At 40.3% G+C, this 18,844-nt stretch overlaps 2 protein-coding genes across 3 annotated transcripts in view; both read right to left on the bottom strand.

The window, feature by feature from the left end:
• gabrb2a (gamma-aminobutyric acid type A receptor subunit beta2a) overlaps window positions 1–11,111 on the bottom strand; it is a 36,652-nt gene extending 25,541 nt beyond the window's left edge. For both annotated transcript variants that reach the window (XM_061725108.1, XM_061725107.1), the window contains exons 1-3: window positions 10,974–11,111; window positions 10,742–10,842; window positions 10,269–10,336 (exon numbers count right to left, since the gene is read on the bottom strand). In XM_061725108.1, the coding sequence (XP_061581092.1) occupies window positions 10,269–10,336; window positions 10,742–10,842; window positions 10,974–11,047 (243 nt within the window). In that variant the 5' untranslated portion in view covers window positions 11,048–11,111. The remainder of the gene's footprint in view (window positions 1–10,268; window positions 10,337–10,741; window positions 10,843–10,973) is intronic.
• A 206-nt stretch (window positions 11,112–11,317) lies between these two features.
• Window positions 11,318–18,136, bottom strand: gabra6a (gamma-aminobutyric acid type A receptor subunit alpha6a). Its single transcript, XM_061725109.1, has 10 exons — window positions 18,000–18,136; window positions 17,810–17,916; window positions 17,667–17,734; window positions 17,078–17,298; window positions 16,913–16,995; window positions 16,656–16,799; window positions 15,692–15,844; window positions 15,349–15,599; window positions 13,798–14,042; window positions 11,318–12,242 (listed from the first exon to the last, which is right to left on the bottom strand). The coding sequence occupies exons 1-10, from the start codon at window positions 18,044–18,046 to the stop codon at window positions 12,221–12,223; spliced, it is 1,341 nt and encodes a 446-aa protein (XP_061581093.1). The 5' UTR covers window positions 18,047–18,136; the 3' UTR covers window positions 11,318–12,220.
• Window positions 18,137–18,844: the final 708 nt, after the last annotated feature.

Raw genomic sequence — 18,844 nt, 5'->3', positions numbered from 1 at the left:
ACAATGTACATAATCACTAGTTTGCCCATTGTTGCGAAGTCTTTTTCAAACCTCGCCAGAATAAAGGCTGATTTATGGTTCTGCATTACACCAACGCAGAGCCTACGGCATAGGTTACGCGGCGACGCGCACCGTACGCCGTACCCTACGCCGTAGGCTCTGCGTCGATTTAACGCGGAACCATAAATCAGCTCCCGAGCCGGCAGGCATCATAATCCTGAAATTTTCGGAGCAAATTTCTTAACAGGCGTAGCTACAACTGTTAGATTTCATCTATTAAACCAACATTTATCTTCCTAAATGATTTATTTCAGCCAGCGGTAATTCTCCACAGAGCTGCAGGTTGACCCGGCCGTGAGCTGCTGCTGCTCCGAGCCGGCAGGCTGTTCTCATCTCCGAAAACATCGGATCAAATTTCTTAACAGGCGTTATTTGGATAAACTGAGCCCAGGTTGGGGATCTTAACGGTTACTTTTACGCCTGAAAAAATATTAAAACTTAATAAAGTGGCATATTAACAGCGCTACAGCTGACATTAAAACAGCTTTTGGCTCTCGGCTTCCTGATATGGTGTGACGTATGTGCAAACGTAACTACGCAGTCGCTTACGTACCCGAACGTTAACCACGCAGTGACGTAGCACGCAAAATTTAGGGGTGGTGCTGAAAAGTAGGGGTAGTGGGAGTATTGGGACAGGGCCCTGGGAAGATTTCAAGTGCCCTAAAATCTGTGTCTTCTTTTTTAGGGGTAGTGGTAGTGAGGGAGGGCTAGTGGAAGAAAGTAGGGGATGTATTGGGATTGACCCTAAGCCACTTTCTTCACTAAAACACACTAGGAAATCCAAATGACAACCAAAACCAGGGAATGTGAGGAGGATTTTGCAGCAAAAAACTAAAAACAAAACAAGCTGCAGACAATCACGAGCAAAGCCGCCCCATGCTAGAACGTTTGTCTCCATGACGACATCTGTTCTCCTCGTCACAAGTTCTTCTTGTTAACATCGGTTAACATCACGCAGATGGTCAAGTGAGCACCAGCAAGAAGACATCTTTTGGAGAGTACCAACATGACTGAAAGTGATGTATAAATGAAGGTGCAAACAAGCCCCCGACTAATGTGAAAAAACATCAAGGCTGGGTGCGCTGTGACAGTGACTCACTGCAGATATGTCTCTTGGATAACAAACTCCAATTAAGAGCTTGACAGAGTGACAAGGACAACATTGGTGTTTCCCTGTGCATTCTGTCGGACTGTAGTTGTTACAAGTCCTCCATTACAACCATATTAGTAGTCACAAGCAACATGGGAGGGAGCTGCACACAAAAACCAGCTCAACACAATGTGTACTTCTTGGTTTTTACATTTAGATCATGAGAAAGTGGCCCATGAGCCAGCACTCATCTCATCTGATGAGAAAAGATATGATTACAACAACAAAACGGATTCAAATTGCAATAGATGTTAACATCATCTGTGAGCCATTCATGAGGTCTGGCAGGGAGGTTGATCTCTCTGTGATCTAACCACTCTAAAGCGGGTGTAACACTGAGATAATGCAGACTTCTCCTGCAAAGAGGTTGTGTATTTATTGCTGCTGGTTTCTAATAAAATAAAATAAAACAAGGTGAATTTTGTGAAAAGGCAATTTTCCATTATACTGTATGGAAGAAAGTTCCCTTTGTTCCATTGTAATGAAACAAAGTTTTTTTTTACTTTTTTCTTTCTTTTCTTTTTTCAACAGTTTGCAATTTGAGGCAGTACTAACTTTTTAGATGGGCAATTGTCACAGTATACGGCAACATTGTAAAAAATAGATGAGCAAATGTATGATTACTCTGTTCTTAGGATGTGTCTGCTATCTTCTAAGGCAGTTTATCTTCTCACTGACGCAAACAATCATTAATATGACATTACTCTTGTGTGCAATGTTGAAAGCACAATAAAACATGCTCACAACCAAGTTACGTTATTCTTGCAGATGATTTCACAACTTGCAGATGCAGAATTCAGTGTCCAAAGAGCACAAAAACAAAAACAGGTCCTTCCACTCATACAATAGATTCTGCCTAGCCACCGCATGAGGTCATTTCTCAGGTTTACACTGATCTTGATCTTGACTTTTTCCCACTCAAATCCATCTGATTTTTGACAGTTTGCAATTAGAGGCCAATGAGTCCCCCCGACCAGCTCATGGCTTTCTGTCGCCGCTGCTTTTTCATCAAAAGGTGCCAAATCTTTCGGTTTCCTCTAACATGTTATCCATCAGGGGCCCTGGCTAGGTCAGTGGGTTGAGCGGGCGACATTTGCCCTCGTGCAGGCGGCAGAGATTTGAATCTGAGGCTGTAGCTCTTTGCTGTGGGTATTCCCTTATCTGTCCACCTACTGTCAATAAAGACCACAAAGCCTTTAAAAAGTTATCCATCAGTCAAAGTCTAGGGTGGACATGAATGAAAGTATGATTGCTGTTAAAACGACCATTCGTGAGCTGGTGAATGCACTCATTGGATTCCACTCCCAAACTAGATAGATAGATAGATAGATAGATAGATAGATAGATAGATAGATAGATAGATAGATAGATAGATAGATAGATAGATAGATAGATAGATAGATAGATAGATAGATAGATAGATAGATAGATAGATAGATAGATAGATAGATAGATAGATAGATAGATAGATAGATAGATAGATAGATAGATAGATAGATAGATAGATAGATAGATAGATAGATAGATAGATAGATAGATAGATAGATAGATAGATAGATAGATAGATACACTGTAAGAAAAAAAACGCTGTTTTTACGGAAAAAAACTGGCAGCTGTGGTTGCCAGAATAATACTGTAAAAGATACAGCGGATTGTAAAACACATTACAGAACAACCTGTAAATTTTACAAGTTTAAACTGTAATCCTTTACAAAATAACATTATACAATTTACGTACAAAACTGGTAAATTCAACATCCATTTTCAGCCAAATTAGCATGACTATACCTCCATATTTTCTCCTGTACAATTTACGTGCAGCCATTGCTTATTTTACATCTAATCCCATAAAATTTCACTGGAAAACATCAAAATAAAGGTATTATTAATCGGTAAATTATATTATAAGACAGTAATTTGACTGAATTTTTCCGCCTATTTTATTGAAAGATTGTGTGTTGTGTAATATATTTTGTAGTATTAATAGCGGCGTTTTGTTGTGAAATAAAGATCTACATACATTGAATTCTTTGAGTAATGTCTTAATTAAATGAGTTATTACCAGTTAGACAGACAAACTCTGACACAATGTCAACAAAGATTTTCATCTGTAACATTTACGGTCCTTCACCGTTGCTATTTCAGTTTTTTACGGTAATTTCTACGGGCTTTTCTTACAGTGTAGATAGATAGATAGATAGCAGAAATGAGCAGAAATCAACTTTGAGAACACAATGACCCTAAAGAGCATGTGGAAAGGTCCCAGATACAGTGAAACCAGGAAACTGTGACGTGTAAAAACAATATGAAGGTTTCTGAACATTTTTTCCTGGTAAATTTTAGTTCTCATGACAATAAAATTAGATACGGTTGTACAAATATGTTCAAAATCTGTATATTTATATAATATCGTTACATATGAATGATCAGGTGTCTCTTTTAAAAAGAAAGCATCATATCCTGAATAAGATCAATACTCATGAGCAGGAAAAGCAGGTCTGGCGTGCTATGGGGAGACAGTTAGACGAGCTTGTCTGCAGTGATCCCCACACATATCGTACACAGTGTGCTGACTGGTCAATCCCAGTTTATGTGCTCTTCTTTCTTGCGGTTAACAACAAGATTCATGTTAAACATTAGGGGTCAGAAGGGGACTGAGTACACTCTCAGTGAGTCTCTGGCCATCCTCGGCCCAAGGGAAGTGACAGCATGAACGCCCTTGTGATGCTCTTTCCAATGGGTTATTTTTCAGCTACTTAGCTTCAGTGGACAAAGTGCCTGACAGACTCATTAAGGGACTCATCAACACATAAAAGGCTTCTAATGGAGCTGTCTAATTTACACCCTGTTTCAAGACACACAACTTTTTTTCCTCTGTTATTATTTTTCTTCCTTTAGAAGAAGAGTATGACAGCTTACTGTAACCTTTCTTTTGCAGTGGGACTCTACAGGGGTAATTGTTAATATTTGACAGCACATGACAAACCATCTAATAAAGGCAGGAATTCTGTTTTGTTATTTTGAATCCAATTTTTTTTTTAATTTTAATCACAAGCATGAACATAAATGGATGTCTGATATAAATGCAAATGCTTAAAGTAAATCAGTTAGAAAATGACACATTGCCATTTAAATTAGCCACCAAATGAACAATACACATGTTAAATGCTTTTGGGACATTACACCACGAAAATGGGAAAAACTGCATAATCTTGTTGTGTTACTTGTCTTACTCTGTTTGTCCATGCAGCAGAACAAACTACATATGTGTGTTATATTGGTCGTAATTATACAGAGAAAGCATCTTTGTGGCTTTGAGAAACGTTTTTCCAGAAAACCACTGGATGCATTCATTAGTAGATAATTTATTCCAAATATATTCAGGATACAGCTTCTACGATTTTGGAGATTTGTTGCTTTCTCTGTTCCTATGCTATGATCTGAACAAAGTAAAACTGTTTTCTTTTAGATCTTTTTTAGACTAAATATACATTTATTTAGCAGCTATATAAAATACAAGAAGCCATAGGATGTTTTTAGGCCTATCTGACATCTTCAAAAACTGAGTGACCTTCATTTTGATTGAAAGAGTTTAAAACCTTTGAAAAAGTCACTCTGCAAAAGAAAAAGTCCCTTACACTCCACTTGCTTTCCCTTGACTTCCCCAGATCCTCCAAAAAAAGAAAAAGAGACTGTGTTGTCATGGCAACACCGAATGAGTAAAAATAACACAAGCTTATTTTCCACAAGCTGAAAATAAAATGGAACAGGATCATTTTGGACAAACAAGATCAAAATGGTTGCTAATTCACAGGAGCTGCATCTTTCGCACGGATGTGCTGTAACAACGAGGCCGGAGTATCACTCCCTCTGGTCATCGGCTGTCGCTATCTGACGCTCAGATCCCTCTACTCGCGGAGAGAAAGCCGTGCTCGTCAGGATAATGATCTTAATAAAAGAAATGCTCACGCCCCACTAATTCCTCCATCCCAGAAGCCACCACAGCTGGGGTTTTTTTTAAATCTTTTAATTCACGACCAGCTAATTAACATTCAGAGAACAGTATTATAGTACAGGCAGTGCCTCTTAACAACAACCAACCTCAGGTATTTTACATGTAATTAACGAGCTGGAGGAAGAAAAGACGTTCAGTGAAAATACTCATTTAGCTTATCCTTGCCTCGCAGTGCATATTGCAGCTTTGCTCAACATATGGACTGCATGCAGAGGACATTATTATGCAGCGCTGATGCATTGGTGAGACAACAGACTGGACTAATATTTAATCAGTTGCACTGGCTGCCTGCAGAACACTTTTCAATGCACCCTAACTGGGGTCTGGTACCTGGATGTGTGATTCCAGCTAAAAACAAACAGCATTATGCAAATGAACTTCATCTGCCGAGTGAAGGAGATCCGTGAAGGAGTGAGATACAGAAAGACAGACAGACAGAGACACACAGCTGAGTGACGGCCTCGATCATGATATCATATCTGTGTAGTGTTTTGCATTAACCCCAGTGAGTCAGCACAGCCCACCCAGCGAGGATGTGTGGTCACACCTCGGACTCGAAGGACACTTCCCTCTCAGAATAGCACATTTGTAATGTCACGCAGGCAAGGCTGTTGCCACGCTGCCGACTGACCTGCACATTTTTATTGCCCGACAACATGACTGACCTTTGAGCCTCAGCGGGCCAATGTTGTGGATCTCACAAGAACCCACACACACAAATGCCTCTTACACGAGCATTTCACAGAAAGAGGGGCAACACAAATCTTCAACAACCACGATGCCCTTCATGTCAGCAGAGAACAGAAATACCACAAAAGCTTCAGTCAGCTTCAACCAAAACGTAAGGTTCACTCTTCACCAGAGGCATTTTTTTGTTTTTAATTAGAGGAGCGAGCAGCTGTCTGCAGACCTGTTCTGCTCACCACCATGATGCCAGACACACACACACACACACACACACACACACACACACACACACACACACACACACACACACACACACACACACACACACACACACACACACACACACACACACACACACACACAATCATGCACGTTTCAAATCCTGTCATAATCTTTCGACTTTGTGCATCGTTTAGAAAGCATTTCGATTTGAATAAAGAGTCCAGGAGATCAGCACCGCTCTGCATTTCACCACAGAGAAAGAAAAAAGAAAAATGAGAAAGAAAAAAAAAACATTTAAAAAAAGGCTTTCATAGAGTGTCTTTCTGTGATTGAAAATGTCCAAGGAGCATCCTTTTTTCTGGGATCATCTTTTCATCATAAAGACTGCCTTTTCTTTGATAGCACTTCTTACATATTAAACTCAAACCCCCACATGCTGTTATTTTTTCTCTTGCCTACAGATTCTGCATAACCAAATTATAAATATGAAAGTATAACTATGTCATGACAGGCTAGAAGCTTGTAAAGGTTGTTTTTTCCCGTTTTCTTTGATGTTTCTTGGGCAAAATTGCAGGGGGGAAAAAATCTGAGTAAAAAAAAAATGTCAAAGTCAGATATCATTTAAAGTATCGCAACACATTATTTTTTTAAGACATAGAAGGAGTTTTGGACAAATGTGCATAAAAGAAGCGGCAATGCCAAAATATTGGCATGTAATCCAATTTGAAGACTTTGATTTCCTTCAGTGTGAAGGTTGCATGATTTTAAAAATAGCCTCAAACTGGCTCAAAAAAAATCCACTTCGAGATATTGTGGGGAAAGACTAAATTTCAAAGCGTGTTTGATCTAAATATGGTGCACATCTGGTTTTTCAATGACAGTAATGACTCAAGGTGAGTGCAGTTGCCTATTTTCAGACCTATATCTATCAGACATGGTCCAAATCAACCATTTATTTTGGGTCTTGTATTTAAGGTAATACAAGGACAATGATTCTTATTTTTTCTGGTCACTAAATGAATTAAAACCTGGTTGTAAATATAATGTTGCATTATCATCTACAGAACTTGTTAAATGTAAGATGCAAGAATTTGGAGACAACTGATCAGAAAAAGTCAAATTTTGTTGACAAGGTTACGTGCACAAACTCCAGATCTTATGTGGCAGGACAATCATCTCCACTAACTTCTCCACAGCTCCCACCAGAACACCAATAACATGAGAGGGAATGGTGGAAAATGACCTTCACCTCTCTGCCAACTCTTCTCTTCAGTGCCCCCACCAGTTTCATCCCATCCTTCCCAGGTTGTTTTCCCCTTCAGCACTTTAATCTTAAAAGCAGCTGTCCCTGATGAGGAAGATCAAAGCAGCAATGCACCGAGCACAGGTCACCGGCTTCATCCTCGTGAGCACTGTGCATGGTGAACTTCTTGATTTCTCTGGGATCAATCTCATCAACTGCTTATATCTTCCTTCACCAAAAGAGAGTTGGACATGAAGAAAGAAGGAGATTCCTCCCTGTTATGTAAGTAGTAGGGAGGTTTTCACAAGGTAAAAACAACATGTGGAAGCCCACAAGGAATTGTAGATTTGGTTTATTTATTTATTTAATTTTATTCATATTTTGTCTAAATGTATTTTATCAGAATGATCCCAGCGTGGATCTGGCAGGGAGAGCTTTTCTGAGAAATAAGAGAGATGAATGCTCTCTCATAGCCACAGGGAGCTGTATGACGTCAGGCGCCATTTACTGTTTGTGCAGTTTTGTGTTTTGTTGCAGACACAAGCGGATGCATGAAGTACTGGTTTTTTTGTTGTTGTTTTTTTTTTTTCTTCCAGATGAATGCTTGCCTAGATGCCTAGTTCTTCACTGAGATAACCCCTTTGAGCAAGGCAAAGGTGGATTACATGGCTCCTGAGCCCAGAGTCACAGCCAGGGATCCAGTCAAAGTGGTGGGAGGGAAGGATGAGATATGAGAAAGAGAGAAAGAGAAAGAGAGAGAGAGAAGAACAGAAAAAGCAAGGAGAAGGGCTCTATTTCAACTCTCTCTGGACCCCAAGGCACTTCCATTCTGGCAGCATCCTCCATCACAAAAATCGTGTGCATCAAAGAAGTCAGTCCAGTCAGTGCTTTTTTTCTCACCCAACGCAAACTCACATGAAATGCTGTATTTAGCTTCATAAAATTTGATTCAGAAATGTTGACACATGGTCAAACCTCAAAATCTAAATGAAAAAAGCTTTAAAATATTTTTTCTCATGACAAAAAAACAACAACAGAACATATCTCCTTCAGCTTCTCCTGGCAAACTTGTTTTTCGTGCTCTTATATAACATCTCTATTTTGTCCTCCATGGAGAGACGGCTTTGGAAAACATCTCTTCTCAGTTCTCACTCTCCCAATTCTTTGTACAAGACTGCCTTTTATAATTTTCTGAATGCATTAAAAAAAATCCAAAAAATATTACACCTGCAATTGGTGGTTGTGGCGCTTCAAGGCCGAGCTGAAGGACTAGAAGCTGCTGTCAGTTTCGTGCGGGTTGCGGTCTGTCGGTCTGTCTATCTCATGGATCTCTTGCATGGGCTGCTGAACTTTTCCACCTGTCCTCTCCAACACGCACATGGAGTTCATCTGTATGCACCCGCTTTCTCTCCCTCTCTCTATCTCTCATTTATGTCTGTATGGAATCTAACATTTGTTAAGCCAAATGATTAATTGCCTACGTCACCCGATTTGTAGGAGGAAGATCATTTACGTAAACGGCGATGATGGGATTGGTTGTTGAGTTAAAGGGGCTAGGTGATTCCTGTTTGGAAAAAAGAAAGAGTTTTGATCTTTTTTATTTCTTTCTCTTCGGAGAGTCGTCTTGGAGGAGGGTTGGTATGATGTGTGTGTGTTTGTCTGCGTGTGAGCGAAATTACACCATGGATGCTTGAGGGAACATCACATACATACATAGCCAGTACTCGAGTTGTAAAAAAAAATCAGGGGGGATGGTGGATTTTATCATATGGGGACAGATCATTTGTGCTGATTACAAATAATATAATATATTACAAATAATAGCACTGACCAAAACACCTGCAGGAATGACATAGCAGCAGTTAAATGCAGCCTTCTGTAAGCTTTAAATATCCACTGGGCTTACATCAAATACATCAAAACACAACAATAAAAAACAGTTTTCTGAACTTATCAATATGACTCTGTCCTTCACAGGATAAGTAAAGTGGATCACTGCAAAAACTCAAAATCTTAACAAGAATATTTGTCTTATTTCTAGTTAAAATGTCTCATTTTAGTAAAAAAAATGTCATTACACTTAAAACAAGACTCATCACTGGAAAAAACAACAATTTTCACCTGTTTCAAGTAGATTTTCACTTAAAATAAGTAGAAAAATCTGCATGTGGAACAAGATTTTTTTGCTTGTAATGAGAAGATAAATCTTGTCCCACTGGCAGATTTTCCTACTTATTTCAAGTGAAAATTTACTTGAAACAGGTGAAAATTGTCAAATAAGTTATTTTTCTGGTGTTATTTTTCTGGTGATGACTCTAAATGTTGAAATAGCAGTAATACCACATGCATTGATGAAATGGCATAAGGGATGGAAAGGAGGGATGGCAGTTTTACAGGGGGATGATTTTGACCGTTTTTATTTCGGGGGATGCCATCCCCCCTCATCCCCCCTCAACTCGAGTAGGCTACTGCCTATAGCCTACACACACACACACACACACACACACACACACACACACACACACACACACACACACACACACACACACACACACACACACACACACACACACACACACACACACACACACACTCTTCTGCGCGCAGCCGGCGCTGAGCGTCCGAGTGCGCCAGTGAGTGTGCGCTTTGAATTCAAATGCAGCAACACAACCAGAGCTGCAAATGCGGAGAAGGAGAAGGGGATGGCGGAGATGTTGTATTCTTATGTGTATGTGAGACAAGACGATCAAATGTTCACACAATCTGCCTCGCATGCATGCATCACGCACACCGATCTGTGACATTTCGGAGGTAAACCATTCCAAGCCGTGCCAGGTAAAAAACGGTCTCTATTAAGAAGCCGGTGTAATGACGGCAAAAGATCCACCTACCATATTGACTTCAGAGACCATGTCTATGCTGGCGATGTCTATGTTCATTCCCACCGCCACCGGCGCACCTGCGGAGGAGAGGACGCGTTAATACGAGACATATTCATCATTCTCCTCTCGTGTAATTTTAACAAACCCGTGACGTGCATGGGCACAGGTTGCTCTCTAATCCCTGCACGTCCAGGACACTTGTGCATCAGCCTGAGCAAGATTCTTCACGTTAAGACACCCGCACAGGCTGAAATGCTGTTAATTTGAGGAGCTTAATCAAACATTGATGCGGTATCGATCATGTTAAAAAGCCTCTCATCAAGTGGAATGTGCACATCATTTCTCTTAGCCTAATTGGCGAGGCCTGTTGACTGTGAAGGGATGATTATGCAAATTAAAGCAGATTTTGCGATTCATTAAACATGTATCGCACGTCAGGAGGGCGTGAAAACATGACATTCAGTTTTCAATTCGCTCGTTACCTCCGAAATCTGGCCTCAACCGAATGTCGTATCCTTTCATCAGTCTGTCCACCGTTTCTTTTACCAGAGGCATATTGCTCGGATCTTTGAGATCCTTGCTGCTGTGGAGAAAGACAAAAAAAAGGTGTTGAAGGGCACAACAGATGATTAACATCACACACACACACACCAGTTTTCATACAGCGGCTACAGCGGCACGCATGATGACGAATAAAACGCACACGGGATTTACCTTTGAGCCCAGACGAAAGTCACGAGTAAGGAAAAAGTCAAAATCCCAAAGTGGTTTTTCCTGATCCTCCCCATCGCAATAGTTTTCGAGGCGGCTTCTGGATGCGAGTGAGGAGAGCGCACATCCAACTTACTCCAAACAGTGCAGAGGAGCCAATGAGGGGCGCATGCGTGCAGACAGCCCAAGATCAAAGAGTGGAGACTGATGATGGTGGATGAGCAGTTTCCATTGCAGAGAAAATTATTAAAGGGACAAGTGAATGTGAATAATGGAGAAACACACATATATGCAAGGAGTGAAGAAGAAAAACACATTACTTTTAGTTTTATCTTGGTCTGTGTGTTTATTAAATGGCGGATTGGTTTTTCTCCACATATTTTGACAAGGTCAAACACTGTAGTATTGAAATGATCATTTAAGTTAAGAGCATGGTTTGTTCCTACTATTTTTTGTTGGTTTGTTTTTCAATACATGAGATACTAAAAAGAGGTTAGCACTCCATCCTGCAGGTATATACATCATATACAAACATCTTGTCTCAATAATTATGCATAATCTCACAAAAAGAGAAATCGAATCCCATGAAAAGCCCCGAGTATCTTATCCAACTCTTCCTGCAATGTTTCCAAAGAACCTGCAGGAACTGCAAAGGGAGCACCAGAGCACCAGAACAGAAAGGTGGTAGGGAAGACACAGTCCCTCCTTTTTTTCTTTTTTTTTTCCAGGTTTGAGCATATTTTTGAAGCTGCAAGGAGGACGTGAGCCTCCTCTAAACTGTCTTTGATCTTGTTGTAGTGGGAGCTGGGATTCTGTAGAGGGCAGGCTTCTGAAAGCGTTGGTTCACTGTTGCATCACCACCAGTTACAGCCGCCATAGATTATATCATCCTTGTCTTTTTGATGTGTTTTTTTTTTTTTTGCTTGTCTTTAATTGTGTGTCTGAGCATCATGCATCCTGCTTGTGTGCAATCAGACTCGACCGGAGAAGTTGTTGCTGTGCGTGGCGGGGTTTTAAAAGTGGCCGAGGGCCCCCGTGAAGGGTTGCCCGTCGGCTACTGATGAGACTACAAGTGAGCAGTGGTCACAGTCTGTGAAACAGATAGATGTGCAGCTGGAGAATAAATGAGTTTCTGATTCATTTCCTCCGTCAGATGAGAGCAAAGTGAAAGGTGAGGTTGGCTGACTGGATGGACGGATGGATGCGTGTTGAAGGTCTCTCAGGGTACATGCACCCGTCTCTGGGTCTTCTTAATTTTCAAGATCCATGTCCCTGCAAGACCAGAATACAGCAGAGCAAATATGTGAGGGGAGCACAACATAGCCTTTCCTTTCCAACATTCAGAGATGCTTTCTCTGCAGCACAGCACAGCCAACGCTGCTCCTGTGCTCCCCGTCCTCTCAGCCTCCAAAGTAGCTACTGACAGACAGTATATAAAGGATATATAGACAATAAAGGATAGATGTGATACAGCTACTCTCACGCTCTGTGCGCTTATTATTCTGCAAGTTATAAACAAAAATTCTTTGACAAGAACATGAGAAGCATGATGAGCAGATTTTCACTGTTCAGTGTTACATAACAGATCTCTCCCTCTCTCTCTCTTGCAGTCTTTTTGCTCTCTATCTCTCATTTTCCTTCCATGGAGCTTTATGCTCTTTGCTTGCTCACTTATAAGTAGTCACTTCATGTAGTTGGCGTACAAAGTAAGTTGTGGTTGGTCTTATTCCCCATGGAGAAGTAGTACTGTTATTAAAAAGATGGAGCGAGGGGGATGGCAAGGTGGGTTGCCAGCCAGCAGGTAAACCTCATGTGAAGAATGAGAGAGAGCTTGATGCATTATTTTCTTCTGAAATTAACTGAACTCCCAAGCTCTGTGATGATAACAAAGCTACAGTGCTGCTTCAATGCAGCAACACGCCACCTAACACTACTCTCTTCTTATTTTTTTTTTCTTTGGTTTCGCCCACAACTCCTGGGGCTGTTTCAGCATTACAAATTATTGATGTCTTTACTGCCTAGATAAAAGTCTTTGACAAAAGCTGTGGATAGTTATTGTTCTACTGAAGCTATCATGAGACAGAATTGTGGCTCTTTGAGATACAAATACACCCTTTCTCCATTGCCGGGTTATTCTTTTTCACTGGTAGATTACTGGATCCCCTTTCCACTACTTGTTATCGAAGGTTTTTAAGATCTGCTGCTGCAACGCCGGACAGTTAAAAGGTTAAAGGTTGTCAACCTGGTAAAGGAGGTTTGAAAGAAAAGAGAACAAAGTGTTTTCTCTCTTTTCATTTTATCTAAATACGTTTTCCCAGTCAAGGAAAACCCCTTCGGATCGGCTCGTAAACATTTTAAAACTGTTTGTGTTTGTCAGGAGATACAGTTGTTTTGCTTTAACGAGATTTGAGACAAAACCAGTGAGACTAAACCAAAATGTCCAGCAGTCGCAGAGCAGCTAAGTCGGTTGATATAGTCAGTATTTGTCTATTTTAAGACTACAACTAACCATTCATCCCACTTTCCAGTTTCTCTTCTTCTGTTGAAGAGAAAGGTCACAGTGATCTCCTAAAACATCTGGATGTTGATGTCAATGCTCAATGGTGGCTCAATAATGTTCTCATTCATTTGTGGATGTAATTAAAGCAATGATAGATAATGTTTAATGGATAATATTGTTTTCTCTATTTCTTTTAATGAATAATGAGATTTGATGATTAAAAATGTATTGAATATTTCCACTTTTCAACTTACCCCTACATCATATGACAGATATATTCGGAGGAATGTCTATGTGTATATACACAGACATAAGTTAGATGTTTACCTGGCCCTCTCCATGGTGTCCTTGGCCAGGTAGATGTACCAATAGATTAGGTTGAAGAGGGCAAACAACAGGGGGAAGAGGACACGGGCATAGATGTCGATGATGCTGGTTCCAGCCAGCTGAGGGATCTCAGGAAAAGCTGAACCCTGCTGGAGGAAAATTGCCATGGACGGTGTATCTCCTGGCTCGCTGCAGCACACCGAGTGGTTTCTTCTCTTCAGGCCTTCCCGAGCGTTGCTGTTCATCTGGTGGGAGGGAGATGATGTGGAGGAAAAGACAAAGGGGATTGGGTTAAAGAGAAAGGCAAGAGATACGCAAAGACAATATGGAGGAGGAGGGTTTTATATATATATATCCAGCAGGTTTCCAAAAATATACAACAATACTGTATGTCTAGAAGCCCTCTGGATGGTCTGGAGATTACACCGGGAGAAGTTCTGGTGTTCCACTCTGTTCTCACACTGAAGTTATTTTTAAAACATCTAACCATGAGCTCCACACGTGAGACACATCCCAGGAGGATGCTGCGGTGGCTTATTGTATAAGCATAGAGCTTATAATTTGAATTGAGAGCACTGGAACAGCACACATTACTATCTAACGTGTGGTTTGCCCTTAATGTGAGGAATGAAGGAGGTCAGCCGTCTAGTGAAAAATACCAATCTGTGGCTTGTTTTATTTGATTGTTGCTGGGTTTTTTCAATACTTTCTGAATCTAAAGCTGTCAGGTCTTTCTTTATCATGAACATAAGTAAATGAAGAAACTCCTTTCAGCACAATGAGCCACGCAAATACCTTTGAATAGTGGAGAAGATGACAGTAAATAAGTTAAGAGACAGCTGCCCTGTCAACCTGAATGTCTGGCTGTAAAGACGTACAGTTTATGGTGACTCGTTTACACAGAATGTTACATCTTTAAAAACATGTATTTTTTAAGGAAATCTGTGTTTGAGATGAGCTCTTGAACATTTTACTATGCTTTACACACATATAAACAATGCGTTAGTCCAGTCTAAGTCTGCACTTCTTGCTTCAGTCATATTAGATGGCAAGACAAAGTGCATAGTTTGTTTCAATTACCCTAAGAATCTTGACCAAAATGCTTTTCTTTTCTTTTTTAACGTTTGTGTTGTGTGTTTAAGGAAGGTTGGACTGAGATTGTCTGGGGGACACATCCTGGGCTTGCAGTTCTTTCATCATTTCCTGTATATAAAAGCTCCATAAAAAGATTACCATTGATTTGTTTTAACTAACCAACAGACTACTGTTTCTATCTGTTTCAGCTGGTGACTGCCATTCAGCACTTCCACTAACTGTCTATGTTCAACTAGACTGAACGTGTACTGTTCCCTTGCATTGAACGGAAGTGATAAAACATACATTTGAACTGAAGCACATATTAAATGCACATTTTTGTTGGTTTAAATTTAAGCTTCAAAATTATTATTCTTGGAATCCTGACAAATTAAATAATCACAGCATTGGACATCTGCTGCATTCATGTCTCAGTTATATCAGCCTGCCTTTGTGACCATGAACTCAACTGCTTACCGAAATTATATCATCATCTTCAGTAACGGTGGCCAGCATCTCTAGTTTTTCTTGTCTGGCTCTCTGTTTCTTCAGGCGGTTAGCCTCTAAGGTGGCAAAGTAGTTTACTGCAGCAAATTCAATGAGGGCGGATGCCACAAAGGCAAAGCACACAGCAATGAACCAGTCCATGGCTGTGGCATAGGCGACTTTGGGCAAAGACTGCCGGGCGCTGATGCTCAACGTGGTCATGGTCAGCACTGTGGTGATTCCTGAAACACAGATGCATGGGTGTTGTAATATCACATTGATTAGCACACTTTAATTGTCTAATGATGCAAAAAAGACAGGAAGAGGGGCGAACCAGCAACTGTCCGTGCAGGAACGGATTCTTTGTTGATCCAAAATGAGACTTGTGACAATACCACAACCATTATAAGAGGGATATAGGTTTGTATTAGGTAGTAACCAAGTTTCCTCTGGAGGTGGAAATGGACAACCTGCACAGAGTAGTGACCTGCAAGATAAACAGTATGTGTGAAGAAAGCAACCTCAAGGGACAGAAGAGGACAACGCAGACTGGATGCTCTTGTCTGCCCTTGAAATAGAATAGCTGCTGACAGAAACATGTAGATATACTGATGCTATCAGGACTGGAGCAGCCCGCTAACACATACCAGTCAAGAACAGAGGAGGGAAGATAGAGGGACAAAAAGAGGGAGGTAGAGGTGCAGCAGATCTTAGGAACTGGAATAAAATCAAGAAGAGGAATGAAGGGAGGTGTAGGATGGAGGACAGCAATCAGTGCCACGGTTCCTGATGCTTTTCTAAACACATGCAAACGTGCACAGACTGAAAACATGCTGCATCAGGCACACACACACACACACGCACACACACATACAAACATGTTTTATCCTGCTACGTCTTTTTAAATGTTTCACATCTATCATTCTGGATCCTTCATCCTTTTCTTCATTTTTCAAATGTACTGGGTTCAAAGCAGGGAATCCCGTCACGCTTTTGATGCTCTCTGTCCATGCGTCCACTTTTAACCCCGGAGTTCTTGTTTAAGGTACACTGTACTCATGAGGCCTGACCACTTAAGCACCGTAGGTGACTGCTCAAATAAGTAGGCTATCTGTTTTTATGCAGTACTGTTTCGGGAAAAGTCATTCACATAAGTAGAGTTTGATGATCCTCACTTGGCCCCTAACTCAAAAATTCATCAGCTTGTGAGAATTTCTAATTAAACTTCTTAGTGAGGTTATGACTATAATTGCATCCTCAAAAGAAGAGTCATTTCTTTAGCTGGTGGTGAGAATTACCTGTGTTGGATTTCAGTATCTCACTGGACAAAGTTTGTTCCACAAGATCGTACTCCAGAAGACTTATCGACTCTTTGGGACAGTCAACAGAAGCCGTCAGCCCCTTCCTCCAAGTGAAAATAATTTCGCTATTGGTGTATGCATCTAAGACAGAAGTACATTCAGCAAAATGTTAAAACATACACAAGATTTAGTCACAGTAATTCCCAGAGGATGTTAGTATTTAGTCTGTTTTTGAATAAATCTGCTGTACTTACAGCTTCCAAACCTGAGAGGGCAGGCGTGGCCATCCATAGGGAAATCCAGCAGCCTCATTGGACATTCTGCACTGATTGTTAGTCTAAAAGCAGAAAAAAACCCACAGAAGTCAGAAAAAAAATTAAAAATGTCAGTGAACTTGATATGAACTAAATAAACAACACCTCATAGTGTAGAGCACAGTCCCATTCTGCATAATGCGAAAAAGCTGGTTGGGTGTCGTCATATTATGGGAAATCGACTTCCTAGAGTTTCTGAAGAAAGTATCTGGTATCCAGATTTTGTCCACCATGCGGTTATTCAGACGCAGGATTTCAGTGGGGCCCTCGAATTTCAGCCTCTCATCGACCCACATTTGCCGGAAGAACATGTCCATGGTGTATTCCTGACACACAAAGACGGCAAATTTGTAGAAGAGAAAATTATTTTACTATCCTGACATGTTAAATTATTGCTTTAAATTATACGTGTGTTATACAGGAGAACCATCTCAGTGGAAATGTGAGGAGAGATGAGTGATGATGGATGCCTCTCAACCCACATAATCATGAATCAATCTATGCAGCTTTTCTCGCTGTCTGACATGCTGTCATATTGATTTAGAGGCTATCGATAATAGAGTTATGGGTATAATCAGGCAGATTAAAGCTCATTAGATGATCTCATGGCAGATTGCTCATAAGGTTGGTCCTTTTGTCACTGTCATGTCTCACAGTCATCAACATATACACATCTTATGGAAGAGTATCTCACCATCTCCATATCTGAAACAGGTCCAAAGCTGGTGACAAAGATGTCTGTTTTCACCTCAGTAATACCACCTGGAATAGTAATGAACATGCAGATAAGTTTATCTTTGTGCAAGGCTATATTACTGCATATAAAGTCTGAATTACCTCCAGAACCAGGTCGTAGTCTATTGTCATAACCATCCAAAAGTCTATCCAAAATGCGAGTTATATTGTCTGAGTTAACCTTCTCACTTCCCTGTGCGTTAGCAGAACTATAAAAAATAAAAATCATCATTAAGAAAAAGGGTCATTGTATTCTTGAACGTGTTGGAAGTAATACAGAATGAAGACTCACCAAGTCCAGCAGATAAAAACAACCAAACTGAAAAAGATACCAGCCATTCTTGGCAGCAATTATCAGTTTTCTAGTTAGATCTGTGAGCAATTCATGTATAAATGACTAGACACAAAAATCAAATAAGAGTCGTAACAGTGACTGCATGAAGATACAGGAGTCACTGAAGCAGGAAAGGTAATCCAATTAACAGATTAGTAAATCCACTCTGCTTTTAGACAAACCACGGATCCAATGAGTTTCTATTCTGGTCATGTTACGTTAGGCAAGGCAAGTTTATTTGTATAGCACAATTCAACACAAGGTAATTCAAAGTGCTTTACATCAACATTAAAAGCGGCAAGACATAATTGAACAGTAAATAACAAATAAAATGAAATAAAATTATAAGAAAATAGGTAAAATAATGTAGATAAAGAAGAAGAAGAAGAATTTTCGAAAAAATTAAATAATGGAAATTGTAAATTACCTTTAATATGAGTATTTCTATAAATGTGTTTTTATGTTTGTTTTCTCATTAACGTTATTTAAAGCCAGGCTTTTATTTTATTTGTTATATATCAAAGGGGACCTATTAGGGCATCTAATCCCTATTTTAAACAGGCCTTGAATGTCTTAAAAACAAGCTTTTGATTGTTTTTGCTAAATAAATGAGAAATTCTGCCTCTAAAACCATGTCTTTATCCTCTCATTCTCTAACCTCCTTCTCTATGCGGGATTCTGAGTGGGCGAGGCTATGATAATGAGGCACTGTGCTGATTGGCTGCCTGAATGACGCGATACACCGCTACGGAAAAATGGCGGAAGCTCCGGCTGGCGCAGTAAAGCCTAAATTATGGTTCCGC

This window comes from Cololabis saira, chromosome 7 (genome assembly GCF_033807715.1).
Source record: "Cololabis saira isolate AMF1-May2022 chromosome 7, fColSai1.1, whole genome shotgun sequence".
In the NCBI taxonomy this organism is placed as follows: domain Eukaryota; kingdom Metazoa; phylum Chordata; class Actinopteri; order Beloniformes; family Belonidae; genus Cololabis; species Cololabis saira.
This window is presented reverse-complemented; position numbering and strand designations above follow the sequence as displayed.